The 18,286-nt window shown below is 40.9% G+C and overlaps 1 protein-coding gene across 1 annotated transcript; it reads right to left on the bottom strand.

Annotated features, from left to right (window-relative positions):
- Positions 1-8,447: 8,447 nt before the first annotated feature.
- Positions 8,448-9,323, bottom strand: LOC148787440 (uncharacterized). Its single transcript, XM_088882747.1, has one exon. It carries the CDS (start codon positions 9,321-9,323, stop codon positions 8,448-8,450), a length of 876 nt encoding a protein of 291 aa, XP_088738873.1.
- Positions 9,324-18,286: the final 8,963 nt, after the last annotated feature.

The following is an 18,286-nucleotide window of genomic DNA, read 5'->3' on the forward strand; positions in this document are numbered from 1 at the left end:
CGAACATTTTGGTCAAGTTCCGTCGAATTCTAATAACGTTCAGAATTTAGGTGTTTTGCGCGGTTTTATTAGAGCAAGTTTGTTTCCCTTTTATACAAACATGTAGTTATTATTACGCTTAGCAAATTTACCACACAAATTCTTGGGTCTAGACCAACGTTTGGGTCGAATTTCGTCGAATTCTAAGAACGTCCAAAATTTAGGTGTTTTGCGCGGTTTTATTAAAGCAAGTTTGTTTCCCTTTTTATACAAACTTGTAGTTATTATTACGCTTGGCAAATTTACCACACAAATTCTTGTGTCTAGACCAACGTTTGGGTCGAGTTTCGTCGAATTCTGAGAACGTTCAAAATTTAGGTGTTTTGCGCAGTTTTATTAGAGCAAGTTTGTTTTCCTTTTATACAAACTTGTAGTTATTATTACGCTTAGCAAATATACAACAAAAATTCTTGGGTCTAGACCAACGTTTAGGTCGAGTTTCGTCGAATTCTGAGAACGTTCAAAATTTAGGTGTTTTGCGTGGTTTTATTAGAGCAAGTTTGTTTTCCTTTTATACAAACTTGTAGTTATTATTACACTTAGCAAATTTACCGCACAAATTTTTGGGTCTAGACCAACGTTTGGGTCAATTTTCGTCAAATTCTGAGAAAGTTCAAAATTTAGGTGTTTTGCGCGGTTTTATTAGAGCAAGTTTGTTTCCCTTTTATACAAATTTGTAGTTATTATTACACTTAGCAAATTTACCATACAAATTCTTGGATATAGACCAATGTTTGGGTCAGGTTCGTCGAATTCTAAGAATGTTCAAAATTTAGCTATTTTGCACTGTTTTATTAGAACAATTTAGTTTCCCTTTTATACAAACTTGTAGTTATTATTAAGCTAAGCACATATACCACACAAATTCTTGGGTGTAAACCAATGTTTGTGTCAAGTTTCGTCGAATTCTAAGAACGTTCCACATTTAGCTGTTTTGCACGGTTTTATTAAAGCAAGTTCGTTTACCTTTTATACAAACTTGTAGTTATTATTACGCTTAGCAAATTTACCACATAAATTCTTAGGTCTAGACCAATGTTTTGGTCAAGTATTTTCGAATTCTGAGAACGTTCAAAATTTAGCTGTTTTTCGCGGTTTTATTAGACCAAGTTTGTTTCCCTTTTATACAAACTTGTAGTTATTATTATGCTTAGAAAATTTACCGCACAAATTCTTGGGTCTAGAGCAACTTTTGGGTTAAGTTTCCTCGTATTCTAAGAACGTTCAAAATTTAGCTGTTTTACACTGTTTTATTAAAATAATTTGATTTCCCTTTTATACAAACTTGTATTTATTATTAACCTTAGAAAATTTACCACATTAATTCTTGGGTCAAGACCAACGTTTTGGTCAAGTTTCGTCGAATTCTGAGAACGTTCAAAATTTAGCTGTTTTGCGCGATTTTATTAGAACAAGTTTGTTTCCCTTTTATACAAACTTGTAGTTATTATTACGCTTAACAAATTTACAACACAAATTCTTGGGTCTAGACCAACGTTTGGGTCTAGTTTCGTCGAATTCTGAGAACGTTCAAAATTTAGATGTTTTGCGCAGTTTTATTAGAGCAAGTTTGTTCTCTTTTATACAAACTTGTAGTTATTATTACACTTAGCAAATTTACCACACAAATTCTTGGGTCCAGATCAACGTTTGGGTCTAGTTTCGTCGAATTCTGAGAACGTTCAAAATTTAGATGTTTTGCGCAGTTTTACTAGAGCAAGTTTGTTTCCCTTTTATACAAACTTGTAGTTATTATTACGCTTAGCAAATTTACCACACAAATCCTTGGGTCTAGACCAACGTTTGGGTCAAGTTTCGTCGAATTCTGAGAACGTCCAAAATTTAGCTATTTTGCAAGGTTTTATTAGAGCAATTTTGTTTTACTTTTATACAAACTTGTAGTTATTATTAAGCTAAGCCAATATACCACACAAATTCTTGGGTGTAAACCAAAGTTTGGGTGAAGTTTCGTCGAATTCTAAGAACGTTCCACATATAGCTGTTTTGCACGGTTTTGTTAAAGCAAATTCGTTTACCTTTTATACAAACTTGTAGTTATTATTATGCTTACAAAATTTACCACATAAATTCTTAGGTCTAGACCAACGTTTTGGTCAAGTTTCGTTGAATTCTGAGAACGTTCAAAATTTAGCTGTTTTTCGCGGTTTTATTTGACCAAGTTTGTTTCCATTTTATAGAAACTCGCAGTTATTATTATACTTAGCAAATTTACCACACAAATTTTTGGTTCTAGACCAACGTAAGAGTCAAGTTTCGTCGAATTCTGAGAACGTTCAAAATTTAGCTGTTTTGCGCGATTTTATTAGAACAAGTTTGTTTCCCTTTTATACAAACTTGTAGTTATTATTACGCTTAACAAATTTACAACACAAATTCTTGGGTCTAGACCAACGTTTGGGTCTAGTTTCGTCGAATTCTGAGAACGTTCAAAATTTAGATGTTTTGCGCAGTTTTATTAGAGCAAGTTTGTTCTCTTTTATACAAACTTGTAGTTATTATTACACTTAGCAAATTTACCACACAAATTCTTGGGTCCAGATCAACGTTTGGGTCTAGTTTCGTCGAATTCTGAGAACGTTCAAAATTTAGATGTTTTGCGCAGTTTTACTAGAGCAAGTTTGTTTCCCTTTTATACAAACTTGTAGTTATTATTACGCTTAGCAAATTTACCACACAAATCCTTGGGTCTAGACCAACGTTTGGGTCAAGTTTCGTCGAATTCTGAGAACGTCCAAAATTTAGCTATTTTGCAAGGTTTTATTAGAGCAATTTTGTTTTACTTTTATACAAACTTGTAGTTATTATTAAGCTAAGCCAATATACCACACAAATTCTTGGGTGTAAACCAAAGTTTGGGTGAAGTTTCGTCGAATTCTAAGAACGTTCCACATATAGCTGTTTTGCACGGTTTTGTTAAAGCAAATTCGTTTACCTTTTATACAAACTTGTAGTTATTATTATGCTTACAAAATTTACCACATAAATTCTTAGGTCTAGACCAACGTTTTGGTCAAGTTTCGTTGAATTCTGAGAACGTTCAAAATTTAGCTGTTTTTCGCGGTTTTATTTGACCAAGTTTGTTTCCATTTTATAGAAACTCGCAGTTATTATTATACTTAGCAAATTTACCACACAAATTTTTGGTTCTAGACCAACGTAAGAGTCAAGTTTCGTCGAATTCTGAGAACGTTCAAAATTTAGCTATTTTGCACGGTTTTATTAGAGCAATTTTGTTTCCCTTTTATGCAAACTTGTGGCTATTATTAAGCTAAGCCAATATACCACACATATTCTTGGGTGTAAACCAACGTTTGGGTCAAGTTTCGTCGAATTCTGAGAACGTTCAAAATTTAGCTATTTTTCGCGGTTTTATTAGACCAAGTTTGTTTCCCTTTTATACAAATTTGTAGTTATTATTAGGCTAAGCAAATTTACCACACAAATTCTTGGTTCTAGACCAACGTTTGGGTCATGTTTCCTCGTATTCTAAGAACGTTCAAAATTTAGCTGTTCTGCACGGTTTTATTAAAGCAAGTTCGTTTCCATTTTATACAAACTTGTAGTTATTATTAAATTTAGCAAATTTACCAACTTAATTATTGGATCTAGACCAACGTTTTGGTCAAGTATCGTCGAATTCTGAGAACGTTTAAAATTTAGCTGTTTTTTGCGATTTTATTAGACCAAGTTTGTTTCCCTTTTATACAAAGTTATAGTTCTTATTACGCTTAGCAAATTTAGCACACAAATTCTTGGTCTTGACCAACGTTTGGGTCATGTTTCCTCGTATTCTAAGAACGTTCAAAATTTAGCTGTTTTGCACGATTTTATTAAAGCAAGTTCGTTTCCCTTTTATACAAACTTGTTGTTATTCTTATGCTTAGCAAATTTACCATCTTAATTCTTGGGTCTAGACCAACATTTTGGTCAAGTTTCGTCGAATTCTAAGAACGTTCAAAATTTAGCTGTTTTGCGCGGTTTTATTAGAGAAAGTTTGTTTCCCTTTTATGCAAACTTGTAATTATTATTAGGCTTAGCAAATTTACCACACAAATTCTTGGGTGTAGACCAACGTTTGGGTCGAGTTTCGTCGAATTTTGAGAACGTTCAAAATTTAGGTGTTTTGCGGTTTTATTAGAGCATGTTTGTTTCCCTTTTATACAAACTTGTAGTTATTATTACACTTAGCAAATTTACCGCACAAATTCTTGGATCTAGACCAATGTTTGGGTCAAGTTTCGTCGAATTCTGAAAATGTTCAAAATTTAGCTATTTTGCACTGTTTTATTAGAACAATTTTGTTTCCCTTTTATACAAACTTGTAGTTATTATTAAGCTAAGCAAATATGCCACACAAATTCTTGGGTGTAAACCAATGTTTGAGTCAAGTTTCGTCGAATTCTAAGAACGTTCCACATTTCGCTGTTTTGCACGGTTTTATTAAAGCAAGTTTGTTTTTCTTTTATACAGACTTGTATTTATTATTACGCTTAGCAAATTTACCACATAAATTCTTAGGTTTAGACCAACGTTTTGGTCAAGTTTCGTCGAATTCTGAGAACGTTCAAAATTAGCTAATTTTTCGCGGTTTTATTAGAGCAAGTTGGTTTCCCTTTTGTACAAACTTGTAGTTATTATTACGCTTAGCAAATTTACGTCACAAATTCTTGGTTTTAGACCAACGTCTGGGTCAAGTTTCGTCGAATTCTAAGAACGTTCAAAATTTAGCTGTTTTGCACGGTTTTATTAAAGCAAGTTCATTTCTCTTTTACACAAACTTGTATTTATTATTAAGCTTGGCAAATTTACCACATTAATTCTTGGGTCTAGACCAACGTTTTGGTCAAGTTTCATCGAATTCTGAGAGCGTTCAAAATTTAGCTGTTTTGCGCAGTTTTAGGTAAATGTAAATTTCATTAATAAAAGCAAAAGTACAGTACAACATGGGTTCATCAGTTGGTTTCTCCCTCAACCCAAGGGATGCGCCACAATTTATAAAACATGTACTGACTGATAAAGTTAAATTGACACTAATAATCCTCTGTTTGACATCATCAATGATCAGGGTACTCAAAGTGGCTGGTGACCGTTCAGTGTGTTCAAATCTCCTCAAGTTCCTTTCTCTCCATATGTGGTAAATACATGCTGCAAGCAATGTATGGAAAGCGATATTAGCAATGTGTTTACCTCTCCATTTCTGCATCGCCCACTCAATATCCATTGTCCAATCCCTGTTGGGCCAGTGAAATCGAATTTGTTTGCGAATCTCTCGGAGGCATTGACGACTATATTTGCATCAAAAAAATAAGTGTGAATGAATTTCTGTAGTTCCCTCATCACACAAGATGCATGCTCCCAGATGAGATAGCCATGGTTTGTCCGTGGATGGTAATTTTTCGAGGATTGCGAGCCATAGTATGAACGAATGATGAGGTATCTTCAAAGAGCCTCCCATAGCAAAGACCATCCTACTTTCGGCTCAAGGGCATCAAATAATCGGTAGGGGCCTGAGTAGTAGGCTGTCCTCCGTCAACTCTCCACACAACTTGATCCTCACCTCCAAAAATAAACGGCAGGTTATGTGTGATCTCCAAACATTCAAAGTCCGTGATGGGAGGCCATTGCCACTCTCCTGCTGAGATCACCGAATTGAGTTTTGCTGATTCTTCAATACCAACATGGTTTGGACCACGAGGGAACTGCTCGAGAAGTGGTCCCAAGTGATGCCATGGGTCCAGCCAAATATAGAATTTCCCTCCATCTCCAATCTAGTCGTTCACAATAGAGCGTAGGAAGGGACGAAGCCTGAGCATTTTCCGCCATCCCCAAGAACCTCCATGTTCACGAACAGTCCAAATCGATGTGTCATGTAACCGGTCTTGGTAAAGCCACTGAACCCATATGGACGTCCTGTCACATCGGATAACATCACATAATTTTCTTACTCATTAATGCGCGGTTCAAGCTAGTAATGTCCTTGAACCCAAGTCCCCCCTCATCCGTTGGTCGACACACATTTTTCCAGGCTACCTTGGCGTAACCACTAGACGTGGTACCCTTCCAAAGGAAAGTCCTCAATCTCTTCTCAATTTCATTATGACTTTCTTAGGTAGTATGAAAGCAGAAGCCCAATATAAACTCAATGCTGACAGCACAGATTTGATGATTTGTACTCGCCCAGCATATGATAACGAAATTTCTTCCTATCCATTAATGCGTGCATCAATTTTTGAAATAAGCAGTTGGCAATCAGAAATAGATAGCCTAAAAGAGATTAAGGGAAGACCAAGATACCTCATAGGAAGGTGTCCTTCTTGAAAGCCCAAAATCTCCAACATCTGGTCTTTCAAATCTTGGGCCGAACGTAAACTGATTAAGTGACTTTTATGAACATTCAGCCGAAGGCCAGACAACTTCGCAAACCAGTCTAATCCCCAGTTGATCCTGTCATCTCCTCTGTGAATCGGAGGTAGTGTATAAATGATCTCCATGCATTCCAAATCAGTAATAAGAGGCCACTGCCATTGCCCCTCATCAATAACTACTTGAAGTTTGGCTGATTTATCAAGTCCCAAGAGCCTCGGTCCACGTGGAAATCTAGTAATATGAGGGCCCAAGTGGTGCCACGGGTCCTTCCATAAGAAGAATGAGTTCCCCTCTCCAATAATAAACTCCGTCATGGGCAGGATGGATCTTCGAAGTCGTAGTATCTTTCGCCATCCCCATGATCCTCCCTTCTCATTAATCATCCATATAGAATTATCAAGTAGTCGTCCATGCTTCAGCCACTCAACCCAAATAGATGTTCGGTCACATATGATAATGTCACATAACTTTTTTGTCATTAATGCATAGTTAAGGATACCTATATCCTTGATCCCTTGGCCTCCTTCCATATGCGGTTTACACACATCCTTCCATGCTACTTTAGCGTAGCCCGATGTATAATTGCCTTTCCACAAAAAATTTCTGAGGCGTTTCTCAATTTGTTTAATAACATTCTTCGGTAGAATGAAAGCAGATGCCCAATATGTGCTCATTGCTGATAGAACCGATTTAATGATTTGTATGCGTCCAGCATATGATAATGAGATACCCTCCCAACCATTAATGCGAGCATCAATTTTCAAAAGAAGTGGCTGACAGTCATTTATAGTCAATCTAGAAGATAGAAGAGGGAGACCCAAATACCTCATTGGTAACTGGCCCTCCTGGAATCCCATAACTGATAAGATCTGATCCTTCCAACCTTGTGCTGATCGGGATATAATGACATGGCTTTTGTGTATATTCAGACGAAGTCCTGACCAGTCTGCAAATCGATCCAACCCCATCTTGAGAACCGTAAGAGAATCTAAGTCAACTTTACAGAAGAGTAAGAGATCATCTGCAAATCCCAACTGGAATATTCTGGTCGGCTCACATTTCCAGTGATAAGAGAATTGCCTTTCCTGCTCGATAGTTTTCTGCAATCCCAAGTGGAAAACTTCCATAATAAGGACAAAAAGATAGGGAGATAGAGGGTCTCCTTGTCTTAGTCCACGTGCTCCTGCGAAGAAATCGTGCGGGTTTCCATTAAGCCCAATTGAGAATGATGCCGTCGTTACACACTCCTCTATCCATCTTGTGAACATTTGTGGGAAACCAAACAATTGCATAACTGCTAATAGGAAGTCCCATTCCACAGTATCATATGCCTTCCTAATATCAACTTTCAGAGCACATCGAGGTGGGAGCCTCACTTGATTATAGCCCGTGAGCAATTCCTGTGCCAGCAAAATATTATCCCCAATGCTAGGCCCTGGGATAAACGCTCCTTGACAAGGACTAATAATATTGTACGGAACTCCACTCAACCTTTTGACAAGCAATTTCGCAATGATTTTGTATAACACATTACAACACGAAATCGGTCTAAAGTCTCCAACAGTCATAGGAGTGTGTACCTTTGGAATCAGAGTCAACAGTGTGGCGTTGACTTGTTTGAGTAGTTTACCGGAACTAAAGAATTCCAATATCGCCTTTGTAACTTCCTGACCCACCACTGGACAAGCTGCTTTAAAGAAACCTAATGAATATCCATCAGGTCCCGGAGCCTTGTCCTCTGCAATGTCAAATACTGCATTCTTTACATCATCTCGTGTAAACGCCGATATAAGATAGTTAGTCTCCTCATTTGAAAGTACATGTCTAGCCCACGGTCTAAGAAAACCAATATCCATCGTAGTCTGTCGTCTGTTACCTCCCAAGAGGTCTTTGTAGTAACTCACGAATTCATTGATAATCTCTCCTGTTTCTGTATGGATAGTCCCATTATCATCATTGATCTGCAAAATCCTCCTCGCCACTCTTCTCTGGGCTATTTTACGAAAGAAAATCCGGGAGCACTAGTCCCCTCCTTTCATCCACTGCATCTTGGCTCGTTGTTGCAGCATGATTTTCTCCTGTTTTACTGCTTTAGCATATACTATTCGGCAATAGTGTTCTAACTGTAAAAGTACTTCGTTCTGTCTATCATATCTCACCAGATCTTGTGCCCCATCGAGAAATCCTTTGGCTAGTTGAACATTGAGTGTTAAGTCCCCCTTCTTTCTCCTTTGTTCTCTAAAGACCGGTTTCAAAGCTTTAAGTTTACGTGTTACCGCAAACATAGGAGTCCCAATGATTCTATGCTGCCAAATATTCTGTACATTGGGAATGAATTCAGGTGAGCGTGTAAGGTAGTTATCAAATCGAAACATCCCTCCTCTTGTTTGATTTTGTGTATCTCCATGTAGTACTAGCGGTGAGTGGTCAGAAGTTCGCGGCAAGAGGCTATGATAACTAGAGGAAGGAAATCGTGCGAGCCATCTGTCATTAATAAGGATACGATCCAATCTCTTCCAAAGACTCCGCGAGTTCGTGCTGCAATTATGCCAGGTATACCGTTCACCCTGCATAGGCATTGGTATTAACCTGGCCTCCTGAATACCGGCATTGAATTCTTCCATGGCCATCCTAATATCACCAGAAATTCCACATACCTCATTCATTTCTCGGACTGCATAAAAGTTCCCCCCTACCAGCCAGGGCTCGTCCGAGTGTTCACGTGCCAATGTTTCCAGAGTAGTCCATAAGTTCCTACGATCAATCATCTTAGAGGCACCATAAACGACAGTAATAATGAGCGATTCACTGTTAGCTGTAGTAGTAACACGACAATGCATAAATTGATTCCCTGAATCGAGTATATGAACATCAACAACATTTGCACAACAAACCATTTCCAATGAGGAATCAAAAACGACTGAATATTCAAAGCATTATTGATACGAACACGAGTTTCTAATATGCCAATAAAATGTAACCTGTATTTCGAGACTAGATACTTTACTGCGAACTGATGGTCTCTTTTATTCAGCCCCCGGACGTTCCATACTGCTATGTTCAACATGGGTCACTACTAGAGGGGTTGCATGTGTTAGGACCCCTAGTAGTTTCGTCTGCGTCATCAAGTAAATTCAATGCCTCAAATGGATTATAGATAACTATTTCCTTACCTTTCTCTTTATGTGATGACGTTTCTCGTTCTTCCTATTCAACACCATGATTTTTCTTTGGTACTTTATCCACCTCAACTACAAACTCATGTTTCTTTTGTTGCTCCTTGGGTTTAGGTGGAGGAGGGACGGTGGTTTTAGGTACATACACTTTAACCGGCGGCTTTGTATGTTTCTGAGTTTTTTTCATCGAGCAATCCTTCACCAAGTGACCCAGTGTTAGGCATCCTGTACATTTAGGGGGGAGCCATTCATACTCAATATCAATCTTGCATGGAGTTTCCCCACCCTCCTCATCTGGCGTCATTATAATAATATGATTTGTTAATGTCTGATTAACATCGATCATCACGCATACATGAGCGAAATCCAGTCTCGTGCATGCCCTCGTTATTGCATCAGGGTATAAAGGCTTACCCACACCACTCGCTACAATACTCAATCCGTCCGTCGTCCAGAATTCCATAGGAAGCTGTCTCAGTTTTATCCATACTGGCACTTGTGTATGCTTCAATTTTCTCATAACCATACCAGGTTCCCATTTTTGCAAAATTATCGGCTGTCCCTGGAATAGCCACGGTCCTCCTTCAATAATTTCCTCCAGATCAATTTCAGATTTAAATTGAAAGAAGAAGAAGCCATTATCAGTTGCAGTGACTTCTCGTAACGCCGGCCAAATGGAATGGGCAAATTCCTTCAAGTGATAATAATAAGGTCTTTTTCCCAAAAGGCATCCTACTGCCGTAGTTTGCCATCTTTTTGACCCATCTCGTACAGTTTCTAAAGATGGTCGAACAATAATCTCCCCGTTTTGTCTCGTTGGGGCTATGTAATTTAACGTTTTTCGAGACGAATTGTTAAATGCATCGGCAATTTTATCATCAACAATTCCTTTTGAATTAGTATTCAATGGAATATTCCCAATAAATAACGGAACAGGTACAATTTTTCTCCCAATATTGCTGTTTTTTTCCATTGCAGAGATGATGTCATGCCCATGTCAGCAGAAGTGACATCAGCAGCAAGGTCAGCGCTTACATCAGCAAGATATTCAGGGCTTACGTCAGCAACTGCATCAGCAAAAGTCAACTTCGCCGGAATCGCGTTTTCACCCTCAGTCATCGGCCGGAGATCTGCTGTTCTGGTCGGAACAGTACGAGAACCCAAGATAACATGTCTGTTCCTCATTTCCATGTCTGTCCGGTCAACAATCTTGCCGGAAAATCGAAATCCCGACGAAGAAACTCCATCCATGATCGCAGTAGTTGTTTCTTGAGTTTGGATCCTTGTCGCCGGAGGACGGATGTTCCTAATGGCTTTGCGTATCCCTCGAACCAGAGGAGGTTCTGTTATCAGCTCCGGTGCCGGAAATCTGTTCGTATCATTCTCCTTTCCAAATCGCGTCTTCCATTTTGTTTGCAAATCTTCTAGTGCTTTTAGCGATTCAATATCACCAGTATCTATAACAGTGCGTGCTAACCGAATGAACTCACCCATATTAAATGTACCTGGTTGTTGTCCGCCATTTTTGTTCATCAAGGGTGCGCCGCCAAACCCTAGTTTTGGGCGGCGCATCAGTTCGCCATCGTTAACAGCCAAGTTTGAATCTTTCTCGGTTGGCACGGTTTCTCCGTCCTCAGATCTCTCAATACCATCATCAGCCATGCCTAATCTGTTCGGAATCGATTCGTCTTCCATGGGCGTCTTTTCTTCTTCCCCGTCTGCGCGAAGCCCTAGTTTTGAAGTTGACGAACAAGCGGCTAGATCTGCTGTTTTCCCAATCAGGTTATTCTCGTTATCATCTCCAGTACGATTCCAGTATGTATACTCGCCGGTCATCTTCTCCAATCCATTCTCATTCATTGGCGACTTTTCGGTTTCCATGTGAGAGTCGCGATTTTCGCCGGAGAACTAATCTAGATCTGCTGCCTTTCGCCGGTCATCTTCACCATCGACTGCTTCTTCGTCGGTCGGAGTCCCATCATCGTCGCCGGAGGTTGGAGGATTTGAAACGGCTTTTGTGTGTGTTTTTGGATGTGTGTAAGTAAACCAGTCTAATCCCTCCTTGAAGACTCTGATGAAGTCAAAGTTAGCTCTTTTAAAGAGGAGAAGGTCGTCTGCAAATCCCAACTGGAAAACCTTGGAACTCTCACACTTCCAATGATAAGTGAATTGCATGTCCTGTTGAATTCATTGCAAGAATCCCAGATGTAAAGCTTCCATAACAAGTACAAATAGATAAGGAGAAAGTGGGTCTCCCTGTCGTAATCCTCTCGCTCCAGGAAAGAACCCATGAGGTTTTCCATTAAGCCCAATCGAGAATGATGTCGTGAAAACACACTCCTCAATCCACCTTGTGAACGTCGTTGGAAACTCGAACAACTGCAAAACTGTTAGCAGGAAGTCCCATTCCACCGTATCATAGGCCTTCCTTATATCCACTTTTAGTGCGCATCTAGGAGGTAGGCGCATCTGGTTGTAGCCCGAGAATAGTTCTTGGGCTAACATAATGTTGTCCCCAATGCTTCTTCCCGAAAGAAAAGCTGTCTGACAGGGGTTAATAATCTTATCTAGCAGAACACTAAGTCTTTGAACAAGTAGTTTTGCAATGATCTTATATAAAACATTGCAGCATGAAATCGATCTAAAATCATTAACCGACATTGGAGTGTGTACCTTTGGTATTAGGGTCAAAATCGTGGAATTGATCTGTTTTAGTAGTTTTCTACCAAAGAAATCCAGAACCGCTCTCGTTACTTCTTCCCCCACCACAGGCCAAGCCGCCTTGAAAAACCCTGACGAGTAACCATCAGATCCCGGCGCTTTGTCTTCAGCGATATCAAACACTGCTTGGTTCACATCATCCGGTGAGAATGGTAGTAGTAAGTGGCTAGCTTCCTCATCAGTAATACGGTGCCTCGCCCATGGTCTAAGGTATTGAATATCCACTGTCAACCGTCTTCTGGTACCTCATAAAAGGTTGTGAAAGTATGAGACAAACACATGGGCGACTTCCCCTTGATCTGTGTGTGTGGTACCATTCTCATCATTGATCTGTAGGATTCTCCTTATAACTCTTCTCTAAGCGATATTTCGAAAGAAAACCCAGGAACATTGGTCACCATCTTTCATCTACTGCATCTTAGCTCTCTGCTGCAACATAATATGTTCGAGCTTTGCCGCTTTAGCATAGACGATTCAACAGCAATGTTCCAAGAGTAAATAGAGTTCATTCTGTCTGTCTGAGCTCACCAACTGTTGTGCCTCACCAAGAAAACCTTTAGCTAACTGTACATTCAGCGTCAATCACCCTTATTCCTCCTCTGTAGTCTAAAGACTGGTTTAAGTGCCTTCAGTTTATGTGTCACAACATACATAGGAATACCAACGATCTCATGATGCCAAATGTTCTGCACATTGGGGATAAACTCATGTGAACGGGCAAGATAGTTATCAAATCGAAACATACCTCCGTTTTGCTGTTGTATATCCCCATGTAAAACCAGTGGTGAGTGATCAGATGTCCGTGGTGTAAGGCTGTGATAATATGCGCTAGGGAACTGTGCCAGCCAACGGTCATTAATGAGAATCCGATCCAACTGCTTCCATAAACTCCGTGCAGATGTACTGCAATTATGCCACGTGAACCATTCACCTTGCATAGGGAGTGGAATCAGCCCCGCCTCCAGAATACCTGCATTAAATTCTTCGGTGGCCATCCTTATATCTCCTGAGATGCCACATACCTCGTTAAGGTCACGTACTGCATTAAAATCCCCTCCCACCATCCACGGGACGTCAGAGCACTGCTGAGCGAGCGTCTCCAATGCAGTCCATAAATTCCGTTGGTCAATCACTTCAGATGCCCCATAAACAACAGTGATAATAACTAATTCATTGACAGCCATATTAGTAACCCGACAGTGAATAAACTGATCGGCCAAGTCTAAGATCTGGACATCTACAACATTCTCATCCCAAGCTAGCCAGATACGATTACCAACAGAAGAATAATCGACAAACCATTTCCATTGTGGAATTAGAAATGATTGAATATGCATGACATTATTCAATCGAACACGAGTTTCAAGGAAGCCTAGGAAGTGTAACCTGTATTCAGAGACCAGGTCCTTCAAAGCGAGCTGATGGTCTCGTTTGTTCAGCCCACGGACGTTCCATACAGCAAAGTTCAACATGGATCATTGTATATGGGGCTGCTTGTGTTAGGACCCCTCGAATGTTCGTCTGCATCATCAATTAAGTGCAAAGCGTCAAAGGCATTATAAATAACAATTGCCTTACCCCTCTCGTCTTTCTTGGAGTGATTCCGGTCCACATGTCTATCACCTGCATCTGCTTTGGGTATATCTTCAACAACTGGTTTCTTCGTCTTACGTTCCTTAGCCGGGGGTTGTGGTGGTGATACGTTCCTTTTGGTACATACACATTTACTGGTGGCTTCATCGGTTTGTGGGTTTTGTTCAGTGTACAATCCTTAGCCGAATGTCCCAATGAGATGCACGTTGTGCATTTTGGTGGGAGCCATTCGTACTCAACATCAACTTTGCAAGGTGTCTCCCGTCCATCTTCATCTGGTGCCATGACAATAATATGTTTATTCAAGTTCTGTGTGACATCAATCATCATACATACACGAGCAAAGTCCAATCTCGTGCATGCTCTTGTAATCGCGTCAAGGTAAAGGGGCTTCCCTACACCACTCGCTACAGTACTCAATCCTTCCGTCGTCCAGAATTCCATCGGAAGGTGTCGTAATTTGATCCAGACGGGCACTTCTGTATGCTTCAACTTTCTCATGGCCATCCTTGGTTCCCACTTTTGAAGTACTATCGGCTGTCCTTGGAAGAGCCATGGGCCTCCCTCAATTACCTCCTCCATATCAATGACAGTTTTAAATTGAAAGAAGAAAAAGCCATTAACTGTCGCTGTTACCTCACGCAGAGCAGGCCATACCGAATGAGCGTATTCCTTCAAATGATGGTAATACGGCCGTTTTCTCAAAAAATATCCAACTGCAGTAGATTTCCAACGCCTAGCTCCCTCACGCACAATATCTAGTGACGGGCGGACCACAACCTCTCCATTTTGTATAATTGGGGCTATATATGAAAGCGTTTTTCGAGACGAATTATTGAATGCTTAGGCTATTTTATCATCAATTAATGAGTTCCCATTTGTATGCAATGGAATGTTGCCAACGAAGAATCCCGTAGAAGAGCAATTCGCAAGAGGAGGAGTCATTTTTTTCATATAAAAGTTCAGGTTGACATAAGCAAATGATGCAGGCATAGGTACAGTAGTGACATCATCAGTCTTCAAGTCAACTGCTGCTGCAGTAAGCATGACGTCATGCATGATGTCAGCAGGCTCTTCATCTTCCACACCAGCCGCCCTCTCTTCTTCCACCAAATCAGCATCATCCGCGCCACCTGGACACGAAATATCCACGTCAGCCCTACGTGGAATCGTAATCGTCGCCGGCGCAGAACCATCAGAACCACCAATCGCCAGCAAGATGGTCGTTTTTCCGTCGAAAACAACAACTTCCTTCGCCGACGATGCAGAAAAATTCTGTTGTGTATCAGACTTATTTCCAAGGTTTTCCGACGTCCCAAAGCTTGGTTCAGATGGCAGAAGACATCTCACAGGTTTGCGACGACCACCCACCCCTGTCGGCGCGCCCATCGGAAAACCCAACCACGACAAAGGCTTCGCACGAAATCGCGCCATCCATTTTATTTTCAGATCTCACAATGCCATAACAACCTTCTCATCTCCGTCATCTATTACAGCGTGTGCCAGTCGTAGGAATTCATCAAGGTTAAAGGGTTCTTCTTTGCGTCCGCGTCCGCCATTGAAGGTTGAAGAAGAAAACCCTAATGTTGGCGGCGCTCTAGAACTCGATTTACCCGTGGCCAAGTTTCCGTCTTTTTCATTCAAATAGCTTCTCCTCATCTCCATGGAGCCTATCTACCCTCTGTTGATGGAAAAACTCCATCGGACGCCGGCCTTTTGAACCCCAACGATTCAACTTCCAAGCCGCGATTTTTTGCAGAAAACTCTAGATCTGATGGCGCTTTGAATCTCGTCATTTCTCCGGCAAAGTTAACGTCTTTCACATTCTGGATATTTGCACCAACGTCCAGAACCATCCCAGATCCTTCAGTCGTCGGAAAATCGCCGGGCGATTGCAAATGGTGCAAACCCGTTTCATCTCTTTCTTCGAAAAATAGTGACAAGCACAACAATTGGTGAGCTCTGACAGACAGAATGAGCTCTACTTACTCCTGGAACATTGCTGTCGAATAATTTATGCCAAACCGGAAAAACTCGAACAAATTATGTTGCAACAAAGAGCTAAGATGCAGTGTATGAAAGATGGAGACCAATGTTCCTGGGTTTTCTTTCGTAAGATCGCTTAGAGACGAGTAATGAGGAGAATCTTGCAGATCAACGATGAGAATGGTACCACACACACGGATCAAGGGGAGGTCGCCCATGAGTTTATCTCATACTTTCAAAACCTTTTAGGAGGTACCTGACGACAATTGATAGTGGATATTCGATACCTTACACCATAGGCGAGGCACTGTATTACTGATGAGGAAGCTAGCCACTTACTGCTACCATTCTCACCAGATGATGTGAAGTAAGCAGTGTTTGATATCGCTAAAGACAAAGCACCAGGACCTGATGGTTACTCGTCAGGGTTTTTCAAGGCGGCTTGGCCTGTGGTGGGGGAAGAAGTAACGAGGGCGGCTTTACTACCGGAAAACTACTAAAACAGATCAACTCCACGATTTTGACTCTAAAAAAGATTAGTCCCTGTCAGACAGCATTTATCTCGGGAAGAAGCATTGGGGACAACATTATGCTAGCTCAGGAACTATTCTCGGGCTATAATCAGATGCGCATACCCCCCAGATGCGCGCTTAAAGTGGATATCAGGAAGGCCTATGATACGGTGGAGTGGGACTTCTTGTTAGCAGTTTTGCAGTTGTTCGGATTCCCACTAAGTTCACAAGGTGGATTGAGGAGTGTGTCTCGACTACATCATTCTTGATTGGTCTAAATGGAATTCCTCATGGATTCTTTACTGGAGCGAGAGTATTACGACAGGGAGACCCCCTATCTCCTTATCTATTTGTTCTCGTCATGGAAGCTTTACATTTAGGATTCCTGCAATGAATTGAGCAGGACATGCAATTCACCTATCATTGGAAGTGTGAGGAGCTCCAAGGTTTTTCAGTTGGGATTTGCAGACGACCTACTTCTTTTCTGCAGAGCTGACTTTGACTCCATTAGAGTCTTCAAGGAGGGATTGGACTGGTTTGCGGAGATGTCGGGCCTTCGGCTGAATATTCAAAAAAGCCACTTAATAATCTCCCGTTCGGCTCAAGGATTGAAAGACCAGATGTTGGAAATTTTGGGCTTTCAAGAGGGGCAACTACCAATGAGGTATCTGGGTCTCCCCTTAATTTCTTCTAAACTGTCTATCTCTGACTGTCAACCTCTTATTTCGAAAATTGATGCACGCATTACTAGATAGGAAGGGATTTCATTATCATATGCTGGGCGGGTACAAATCATCAAAACCGTGCTTTCGGCATTGAGTTTATACTGGGCATCTGCATTCATATTACCTAAGAAAGTTATCAATGAAATTGAGAAGAGGTTGAGGAACTTTCTATGGAAGGGTACGAAGTCTTCTACTTATGCCAAGGTTGCCTGGAAAGATGTGTGTCGACCGGCAGATGAGGAGGGACTTGGATTCAAGGACATCTCTACCTTGAATCGCGCATTAATGAGCAAGAAATTATGTGATGTTATCCGATGTGACAGGACATCCATCTGGGTTCAATGGCTTTACCAAGGCCGGTTACAGGACAAATCAATTTTGACTGTCCGTGAACATGGAGGTTCTTGGGGATGGCGTAAAATGCTCAGGCTCCGTCCTTTTCTTCGCTCTATCGTGGATTACCAGATTGGAAATGGAGGTAGATTCTGTGTTTGGCAGGACCCGTGGCATCACTTGGGTCCACCTATTGAGCAGTTCCCTCGTGGTCCATGCCATCTTAGACTTGAAGAATCAGCTAAGCTCAGTTCAGTGATTTCAGCAGGAGAGTGGCTATGGCCTACCATCACGAACTTCGAATGTTTGGAGATCACACATAACTTACCGCTTATTCTTGGAGGTGAGGATCGGGTGATATGGAGATGTGACAAAGGGCAACCTACTACTCAGACACTCTATCGATTATTTGATCCCCCTGAGCCGAAACTAGGATGGTCTTCACTACTTTCGGGCTCCTTGAAGATTCCTCGTCATTCATTCATCTTATGGCTTGCAATCCTCGGCAAACTACCTACCACGGAAAAATCATGGCTATCCCACTCGCTACAGTACTCAATCCTTCTGTCGTCCAAAATTCCATCGGAAGGTGTCGTAATTTAATTCAGACGGGCACTTGTGTATGCTTCAACTTTCTCATGGCCATCCCCGGTTCCCACTTTTGAAGTACTATCGGCTGCCCTTGGAACAACCATGGGCTTCCCTCAAATATCTCCTCCATATCAAAAACTGTTTTAAACTGAAAAAGAAGAATCCGTTTGTGGTCGCTGTTACCTCCCGTAGTACTGGCCAGACCGAATGTGCAAACTCCTTA

The sequence above is a fragment of the Sesamum indicum genome, linkage group LG7 (genome assembly GCF_026168435.1).
Source record: "Sesamum indicum cultivar Baizhima isolate 11 linkage group LG7, ASM2616843v1, whole genome shotgun sequence".
NCBI classification, from domain to species: Eukaryota; Viridiplantae; Streptophyta; class Magnoliopsida; order Lamiales; family Pedaliaceae; genus Sesamum; species Sesamum indicum.

Coding starts and splice junctions, on each gene's coding strand:
- LOC148787440 (XM_088882747.1), bottom strand. CDS start 9,323: ATGGTTTGTTGTGCAAATGTTGTTGATGTTCATATACTCGATTCAGGG.